This window comes from Esox lucius, chromosome 18 (genome assembly GCF_011004845.1).
Source record: "Esox lucius isolate fEsoLuc1 chromosome 18, fEsoLuc1.pri, whole genome shotgun sequence".
Taxonomy (NCBI): Eukaryota; Metazoa; Chordata; class Actinopteri; order Esociformes; family Esocidae; genus Esox; species Esox lucius.
In genome coordinates, this window is record NC_047586.1 from 6,963,944 (window position 1) to 6,973,228 (window position 9,285).

The 9,285-nt window shown below is 40.9% G+C and overlaps 2 protein-coding genes across 2 annotated transcripts; one reads left to right on the forward strand and one right to left on the reverse strand.

Annotated features, from left to right (window-relative positions):
* Position 1: 1 nt before the first annotated feature.
* crnkl1 (crooked neck pre-mRNA splicing factor 1) lies at positions 2-6,325 on the forward strand. The gene is made up of 14 exons (XM_010882753.5): positions 2-173; positions 603-755; positions 882-973; positions 1,250-1,408; positions 1,611-1,777; positions 2,035-2,213; positions 2,325-2,495; positions 3,281-3,472; positions 4,273-4,332; positions 4,454-4,534; positions 4,657-4,896; positions 5,042-5,143; positions 5,271-5,519; positions 5,604-6,325. Exons 1-14 carry the CDS (start codon positions 126-128, stop codon positions 6,150-6,152), a joined length of 2,442 nt encoding a protein of 813 aa, XP_010881055.3. The 5' UTR covers positions 2-125; the 3' UTR covers positions 6,153-6,325.
* A 6-nt stretch (positions 6,326-6,331) lies between these two features.
* naa20 (N-alpha-acetyltransferase 20, NatB catalytic subunit) lies at positions 6,332-8,666 on the reverse strand. Its single transcript, NM_001311041.1, has 6 exons — positions 8,587-8,666; positions 8,067-8,091; positions 7,836-7,926; positions 7,562-7,697; positions 6,839-6,984; positions 6,332-6,754 (listed from the first exon to the last, which is right to left on the reverse strand). The coding sequence occupies exons 1-6, from the start codon at positions 8,646-8,648 to the stop codon at positions 6,669-6,671; spliced, it is 546 nt and encodes a 181-aa protein (NP_001297970.1). The 5' UTR covers positions 8,649-8,666; the 3' UTR covers positions 6,332-6,668.
* Between the last annotated feature and the right edge of the window lie 619 nt (positions 8,667-9,285).

The window sequence follows — 9,285 nt, forward strand, 5'->3', positions numbered from 1 at the left end:
AAGTGTCATGGCGGAGACACTTTGCGCGTTGTGAAAAGTATTCAAAATTTGTATCTGTTCGTCGTGTTTCATTGAGTCATTTACACTTACTGCTTTTCTTTGACTCTGTCCTACAACCCACCAAAATGGCATCCACTGCGGCAGGGAAACAGAGGATACCTAAAGTGGCGAAGGTAAAGATAATGTCTAAATAGCTAGATAGCTAGTTAGCTTATACAGGCAAAAAAAATGTTATATGTGGCTAACTAGTAAGATATTGTGTTGTATGGTATAGCCAGTTAGCTAGCTAAAACAACACGTTTTCATTAGTTTTGGTACAAATTGAGTAACATAAATACAACGACTTCTTGCTACTTTGACGTATTACAGCTTAGTAGTTGACTGATTGGCTAGCTGTTTAGCCAGATAACGTAGCTTAGCTATTAAATCGAAATGTATCCCAGTCGTGGCTAAGAGGAAGGGTTAGCTATATAGATACGTAATTCGTTAACTATGGCAACTAAATAAACGAACTGTTTACATTTTGAACTCAATAACTAATATTGCTCCCAGTCAGTTGGTTTATCTACTTCTTAAACAACGTCTTTATTGGTTCTGTGCAGGTGAAAAACAAAGCTCCAGCGGAGGTACAAATCACAGCTGAACAGTTGCTTAGAGAGGCAAAGGAGAGGGAGCTCGAGCTTTTGCCACCGCCGCCTAAACAGAAGATCACCGATGAAGAAGAGTTGAACGATTACAAGTTGAAGAAGAGGAAGGTATGACCGCACATGAAAGTGAAGACCTCACTCATAAAATGTCAATCTGAGATCCTGCCAGTGTGATGTGCACAGTTGATACATTGATGTAATAAAATGCCCGCTGGACTCCACTCATTCTCTTAGGGATTTGAAGACAACATCAGAAAGAATCGAACTGTTATCAGCAACTGGATAAAATACGCACAATGGGAGGAGAGCCTGAAAGAAGTTCAGAGGTGGGCTAAGGCTTCTCATTGTCTTTTTGTGTTTGTATATGGCAAGCTCTTTTCAAAACCTCATGACCCTTAAAGTGATTTGATAAAAGTCTTAAAGTTACCCTTTCTGTAAACATATAACCCAAAACTCTTGTATAACCTTAAAAAACCCTGAGAAACTATTCTCCTTTTGAAGCTGGTTATTGTGCTCCAAATATATGGAGTCTGATGTGAATGTTGTACTTGGACTTTAATACTTCCCAGAACTTAATCGCTGTCACATTTGGTCCCCTGCAGGGCTCGCTCCATCTACGAGCGTGCTCTGGATGTAGACCACCGGAACATTGCCCTGTGGTTGAAATATGCCGAGATGGAGATGAAGAATCGGCAGGTGAACCACGCTCGCAACATCTGGGACAGAGCCATCACCATCCTGCCTCGCGTTAACCAGTTCTGGTACGGAAACAACTTTGCCTCTTGAAAACCGACTGTATCTGGTTTGGATCATGCGTTTGATTAAACATTTTGAGATTGAAATGTGACTGTGGTCACACTTGTTTTACTTCTCAAGGACCTCTAAGAAAATGCTTATGCAATGTCTCTTACCAATATGTAACATTTTATCAGTCATTTGAGCACTTCTTTACCTCTTATTCAGGTATAAGTACAGTTACATGGAGGAAATGCTTGGCAACATTGCTGGCTGCCGACAAGTCTTTGAGCGCTGGACAGAGTGGGAGCCGGAAGAACAAGCGTGGCACTCGTACATCAACTTTGAGCTGCGTTACAAGGAGATCGACAAGGCCCGCTCCATCTATGAGAGATATATCCTTTCGGCAGGAAGTGGTTGTGTTGTTGTCAATGTTAGAACCAATATACAGATGCTGAACTTGTATTGATGGTTGAAAGTAGAGAAATATAATAGCGACAGTGTGCAAACCGTGCATGTTTGGCAAAGTAGTTATTGTTGCTATAGATGGGTGTTATTAACAGGTGAATTCATTTGTGATGGTATTATCTGTATGCTGTCCTCCTGCCTGTAGAGTGCATCTCTGTTTTAAAGGTCCTTAACTACAGTGTACTTGTTATTGTTCACCCTGACGTGAAGAACTGGATCAAGTATGCCCGCTTTGAAGAGAAGCATGGCTACATAGCCCACGGGAGAAAGGTCTTTGAAAGGGCAGTGGAGTTCTTTGGTGAGGAGCATGTTGACGAGAACCTCTTTGTGGCATTTGCCAGATTTGAGGAGAAACAAAAAGAGGTACGTAAGTCTAATGCATGCCACTGTGCTCCCTTTATTCTCACAATTCTGAAATGTTTTCTATCCATGGTCAACGGGACACAACAACTTTTCTCCTGCTTTCTCTTTTAGTTTGAGAGGGTTAGAGTCATCTACAAATACGCCCTGGACAGAATCCCCAAGCAGCAGGCTCAGGAGCTCTTTAAATTCTACACGGTGTTTGAGAAGAAATTTGGTGACCGGAGGGGAATTGAAGACGTCATTGTCAGCAAGAGAAGATTTCAGTATGAGGAAGAAGTCAAGGTAAATTTAGTTAAACGTATGAATGTATTCGCTAGGATTTCCATGCAAAAGTCACATTCTAACAATTTAATGGTTAAAAATGTTGTTCTATAATACTGTGATAGTCACTTATATTTTTGAAAGAGACACTTGTGAAACAGCGTTTATAGGTCTTGCAGTTGTAGCCATCAGAGTGGGAGTTGGTGAGGTGATTAAATAATATGGCCCCATGTGAGCCCATTGTCACTTACTCATTCTGTGTTCAGCAATTTAAATAAACTAGTTGGATTGTTTTATTTATTTGAACCATGTTGAGCACCATAGCACTGAAGTCATAACGCTGTATCTAAATTCCACCATTGGCGTTCGTTATGGATTCAAAAATTATATAAAAAATACGATTAACGTGGACAATCAAGCAATTTAAAAAAAACATGTAGTTTGAATCTTTGAAATGTCATTGGATCTTTTGAGTTCCGGTCTTCTTTCAATTATCTCAGTAACTTATAGCACTGAGATTTTACACATCAAGTCATGGCAGGTGTCTGAAGGAAGTGTGCTTTGGAATGAATAAAATACATTAGACAGGTTTAGGTAAACACCAGGGATGCTTGTGTATGTGCTGGTGTGGAGAATTAAATGATATCCTTCTGTAATTCAGTAAAGATTTTCCTTCTACCTTTCTGTCCTGCAATGAAAACATTTTTCGCTTTCAGAAATTGACTGTTCAAAAGCCCATTCATTCAGGTTGTTTGTGACCAGTTAAGTTGCAGAGTTCTTACGGGACTATATTGTTTCCTCCGTAGGCAAACCCACACAATTATGATGCATGGTTTGACTATCTTCGCCTGGTGGAGAGTGATGCTGACCCTGACACTGCCAGAGAAGTGTATGAAAGAGCCATCGCCAACATCCCTCCTATACAGGAGAAGAGGCATTGGAGAAGATACATTTACCTGTGGATAAACTATGCTCTGTATGAAGAACTGGAGGTTAAGGTGAGCTCGCCGTCTTGTATTTGAAGCATGGTTATAGTGCGTTGCATTGGGGGACGTTTTCACATTGTGTTGCGTTAACAAGTGCAATTTAAAATGTTATAGTATTTGTCATGAAATACAGTTTTTATAATTACAAGAATAACATTAATGTAGTTTAATTTATATAGAACTTTAGATTTTAAAACTGATTTAAGTAAATTCAGTAACCAGGCCACTAAAACATCCAATATGTTCTTGGTAAGCAACTCCACTGTAGATTAGGTCTTGTTTTTGTTATAATAGTTTTTTTCCTTTGTTCCATTTTCCCAGGTCTGATGTAAAGCAGACTGAAGCAGGTTTTTTTCCTAGGTTTTAGCTTGTGTTCATCTGCATTAGGTTTCTGTGAAAAGTTCCCCAGTCTCAAGCAGCCATGACTATTCTTGAAAATAAGCAGGCAGTTACTCAGTAATACGAGGTTTTGGATTTGGCCCAAACTTGATGCTTTGTATCTGGGCCAAAAGTCTCTTTGAAATCTAGTATTAACTTATTGACTTGTTGCATATAGAATACATGTGGAAAATGTCTGTTTTTCCATAACCAATTTTAAGAAAAATGCAGTTTTTTTGAGTAGGCTTGTTTTTTTTAACGTTGACACAGAACCACAGTTAAATCTATTTCAATCGCACTGTGAAATGCCACCACGTGTGAAGGTCAAGGGCGGGGGTGAATACTTTTGCAATCCAATGTGTACAATGTACGATGCTTACTATGATGTTTTGTGTGTGCCTGGGGATTTCACTGCTTATTTTGTTGACTGGCAGGACCCAGAGAGAACAAGACAGGTGTACCAGGCCTGTCTAGATCTCATCCCTCATAAAAAGGTATTTTGGCAGTCAATCAATGGTACCTATTTTCTCAAATGGAACATTTTAAGCATTTTCTTTTGGCATGAAATGTACTTCATGAACAAATCATTATGTTTACTACTCTAATTTCCCTTAGTTCACATTTGCCAAGATGTGGTTACTTTACGCCCAGTTTGAAATCCGCCAGAAGAACCTGCAAGCGGCCAGGCGGGGCTTGGTAAGTTCCCTACTTATTGATGTGTGTGTGTGTGTGTGTGTGTGTGTGTGTGTGTGTATGTATATATGTTAATTAAAGAAACTGTCATGTTTTCTCTAACTCGGCCTTCTCCCTCTCCCCAGGGCACAGCTATAGGTAAATGTCCAAAGAACAAGCTGTTCAAAGGCTACATTGAACTGGAGCTGCAGCTTCGGGAGTTTGACCGATGCAGGAAGCTTTATGAGAAGTATTTGGAGTTTGCGCCGGAGAACTGTACCACCTGGATCAAGTTCTCCGAGCTCGAGACCATCCTGGGAGACACGGAGAGGGCTCGGGCCATATTTGAGCTGGCTATTGGACAGCCGCGACTGGATATGCCGGAGGTCAGGCAAAAAAATGTTGTACTCCGTGTTGACGTTCTGTTTCCAGTGTTCTAACATTTACTGAAGACATAAAAAAATATTTTTGGGGGGGGATGTTCCTCTTATCCTCAAAATGTTCCTCTTATCCCCAACGTGGTGTTCTTAGGTGCTGTGGAAGTCGTATATTGACTTTGAGATTGAACAAGAAGAGTATGACAACACCAGAGGCCTCTACCAGAGACTGCTGCAGCGTACACAGCATGTCAAGGTGTGAACTGAGCCTTTTCATTCTGAACTGACTGTCCTCCCAGCTGAGGTCCAATGGGGGACTGACTCTCTGACTCAGTCAAGGTCATCACTTGACGACCAATTTACAAAATGTCTGTTTCCTACAGGTCTGGATCAGTTACGCCCAGTTTGAGCTGTCGATTGACAGTACGGACCAGCTGCAGAAGTGCAGGGCGATCTTTGAGGAGGCCAACAAGGGTCTGAGGAGCTGTGAGGAGAAGGAGGAGCGCCTGATGCTGTTGGAGTCCTGGAAGGAGTTTGAGCTGGAGTTTGGCTCGGAAACAACAAGGGAGAGAGTGAAGAAGCTGCTGCCGGAGAAGGTGAAGAAGAGGAGGAAGCTCACAGCAGAGGACGGGGTAAGTGTTGTTACTTTCTGGTGGTGTTAATTCAACATGTTGATTAGCGGTTCAGTGATTGATAATGGACTCTTCATCCATCAGTCGGATGCAGGGTGGGAGGAGTACTACGACTACATCTTCCCAGAGGACGCTGCCAACCAGCCTAACCTCAAACTGCTCGCCATGGCCAAGATGTGGAAGAGACAGCAACACCAAGAGGACAAAGAAGAAGAAGAGGAGGAGGACGATGACGAGGAAGATGAGAAGGAAGACAACAATGGAGAAGTGGACAGAGATGAATTGGAGAGAGGAAGGGTCAATGAAATGGATCAAGAAGACAAAAAAAGAGTGGACGGAGATGAAGAAATGGGCGGAGAAGAAAATGGGAGAGGGGAGAGCAGTAGAGACAAAGAAATGTCAGAAGACCTGGCATCACCAGATAAGCCTGTGCTCAGCCAGTCTGTGCCTGAAAAAGACCCTAAGGAGAGCAGCTACGATGACAGAGATGATTCCAATGAAAGCAGCAGCAGCAGCAGCAGTAGTAGTGGCAGTAGTAGTAGCAGCAGTACTAGTGGTAGCAGCAGTAGTAGTGAGAGTGACAGTGATGAGAAAGAGCCCAAAAAGAGCAAAAAAGATGTAGTCAAAGATTAACTTGCCTGGATAACTTTCTTTTTATTCATGTCACAATAATGAAAGGTTGGGGATCTCGTTGGTGAAATGTATTTTTTACACAAGAAAAAAAAAATGTATTTGTTAATGTGAATTTCATGTCTTTGTTTGCTTCCTGATGCAATGACATTGTAAATACAATACTTACAAAAACACCTGCTGATATCCAAAGTGTTTATTGGAAAACATTTCAGCCATTGAACTTATCAAAGCAGCAGATATCATTACCCTGGGTTGTTCATGTAAGCTGATACCATTTATTGAAATAGCAATTTTTTTATTTAATATCTCAAAAGTAAACAGTGACTCTCTGACTCATTGGCATAAAAAAAAAAAATCCTAGTTTTCACAATGAATTCCATTGTTGGATAGGTCAGTTGTGTACAATATTCTGTAACCTTTCACATATCACACCCTAAAAATATTTTTACTTTTCCAAAGCCGACTGAGTTAATAGAAATGTTGTTGTCTGAAGTGTCAGAGAGCCACTGTCTACTGTTATTCTATATCTTCTGGTCTGACAGGATGTGGTAGAGGAATGATGGACTTCTTCTCTGTGTCTCTCGACAAGGCTTTTCTCATGTCTGTCGATTGGAAAAATAATGAGTATGTATGCACAATGATTGAATTACTTACTGTCAACATGGATTTGAAGGGTTTCATCTTACCGTATGCGTCTTCATCCGGTTCACCGTTGCTTGCAGAGTAGTACTCTATCACAGTCCTGTAAACACTGTAGCCCAGTTGTTTGTACATGTTCACTGCCACTTGATTAGAAACTCGCACAAACAAATCCACGAAGAAGCCGCCCTTCCTAAACAATGGTGAGGCATGACAGATTAGTAAGGCTTAAGTAGCTTAAAATAATGTAAAGTGTCTTTAAGCTTGATTAATGTAAAGTAGAGGGACTCGAAACACTTCACAAATAACCAGTGTGACACAGTGAAAACACTTTACTGTTGCACTCTGGAACTTCTGCAAGGTCCTCCCTGTGGCCCCACTTTCAGCAAGTCAGAACACACCTGCAATTCGCTCATCCCTAGCTACAGGCAAGAGACTAAAGTAGAAGGCACCAATGGCAGGGACTGTACAGACCTCATCTGACTACTAGGAAAACACTACAGGCCAGACTTGACCGGGGGGCCTGGGTCATTAACAGAGACCTCTAGGGAGAACACCTAGGACTTCACAGTCACTATCTAGAAATGCATTGACCATGTCATTACAGGATATAATTTCTGCAGTGGTACCATGGAGAGCATACAACTGTATGGCTGAAGGGTGGCAAGGTCTGCCCACACACCACACCAGAGGCGTACTCTTTTCATTACAAAAACAAGAAAATGATGTGAATGCCGAACGACCCCAAAGCACCAGAAGTCAGGCCTCACCTTTCCGAGATCTCTTCCAGCATCTCCATGAGCTTGGCTGCCAGCCCCAGTCGTCTGAACTCCGGGGCAACCGAGAGAGCCGTGACATGTCCGTGCCACTCTTCCCGCGCCACTGATCCCTCTGCCTTACCCATGACTGCGGGGAACGAGAGTCAGGCGTGTTACTTTGAGGCTAGCCGTAGTCAGGGTTATATGCCATAGCTGTTTATGTACGCATGTGTATTTTATTTCATTAAATCATATAGAAAAGTATGACATATTAGAGCCTACTCACTGTAACCCATCAATTCTCCACCAGGGGCTTCTGCAACTATGAAATATTCAGGCCAGTGGGCCAGGTACTGAAGGTAAAATGGGATTCCATACTTTAACAGAAAGTTAAGGACAGCTTGTGTTCTCCTGAACCAGACAGAGGCTATTCATAAAGGCAGATTGACGGCAGTGTGCTATTTATATTACAATGCTAGGATTTTTTTTTTCTGAGTAGCTGTATGTGAAAGGATACAGTCTCTGTCAATGGATCCAGGTTGCTGTTGAGAGAGAGAAATGTATTTAGAGGATTCGTGCATTCGATAAAATGCCCGGTGAGGGCTATCAGGATTCCGTTTACTGCACCGTGGACTTGACGGGTATCTGTATAAATAATTGGTTAGAACTGCTGATGTAATAAGGGCTTCCAAAAATAATTTTGATCCACTGAAGTAACGACGTTAACTAGCTAGTCTCTGTCAAGCCAGCTAACGTAGCTTAACGCATTTTGAAAGAAGCTTAGTTAACTCCTAGTCAGCTACTCATACACTACATAATGTCTCTTATGTCAACTGAGTTTAATATATTAAGCTGTCTACCTAGACGCATCTCACTATGCATGGCATTGGCCAAAGACAGGAATTTATGGCTAGCACTCAGTTTGTTAGCTACTGTAACCAGTAGTTAGCTAGTTATACTTGATACAACCAACAATCGGAATCCAATCGATATTGTCCACCAAAACATATGGATATATGGAACAAAAAAAAACTTACATGTTGTTGAATTTGAATAAATCATCACACGTGAAAGCTCGCAATGTTGTCATTGTAAGCATAAAGCAACACACATGAATAAAAGAAATACTTCCGGGTCGCGGATTTTTCAAATTGCCTATCCAGTGGAGTTTAGATAATACTTAGTTTACAAAAACAATTATGGCAACATATTTTTTGTTATTACAGAAATGACAGTATGAAAAGTAGTTATATGCGATATTATTTAATGTTTAGTGGCCCTGCCTGTATTTAAAAAAAATAATTCTAGATGTTCTTTGGTTTGTACAAAAAAGAATGACCCTGTACTAACGGAATTACAGACCCTCTGAATTGGAAATGAGAACCCAGAAATGCAACTGAAGTTAAACTTTGAGCAGTCTCTAAAAAAATCTAACTTTCTCCAAAATGATAATGTAACCTTTCTATTTTTTTTAGATTAGATTGGATTAAACTTTGCTGTCATTTAACAGTACGTGTACAGTACAACGAAATGCAGTTAGCATCTAACCAGAAGCGCAAATAGAAGAGGGCAGGGAATGTACAAGTAGGTAAAATGTTTAAGTGTAATGTGTAGATGTGCAATGAAGACTAATACAGTCCAAAATGTCAATTTTTAATTAGCAATGAAGGCAAAATTTACAAATGTACAAGTATTAAGTATATGTGTGTGGAAGTGGAATTAATAGTTGTGCGATG

Coding starts and splice junctions, on each gene's coding strand:
- crnkl1 (XM_010882753.5), top strand. CDS start 126: ATGGCATCCACTGCGGCAGGGAAACAGAGGATACCTAAAGTGGCGAAG. Junction 4,535..4,656: donor AAGCGGCCAGGCGGGGCTTG/GTAAGTTCCCTA, acceptor CCCTCTCCCCAG/GGCACAGCTATAGGTAAATG. Junction 4,897..5,041: donor CGCGACTGGATATGCCGGAG/GTCAGGCAAAAA, acceptor TGGTGTTCTTAG/GTGCTGTGGAAGTCGTATAT.
- naa20 (NM_001311041.1), bottom strand. CDS start 8,648: ATGCTTACAATGACAACATTGCGAGCTTTCACGTGTGATGATTTATTC. Junction 6,985..7,561: donor CTGGAAGAGATCTCGGAAAG/GTGAGGCCTGAC, acceptor ACCATTGTTTAG/GAAGGGCGGCTTCTTCGTGG. Junction 6,755..6,838: donor ACCGGATGAAGACGCATACG/GTAAGATGAAAC, acceptor TCCAATCGACAG/ACATGAGAAAAGCCTTGTCG.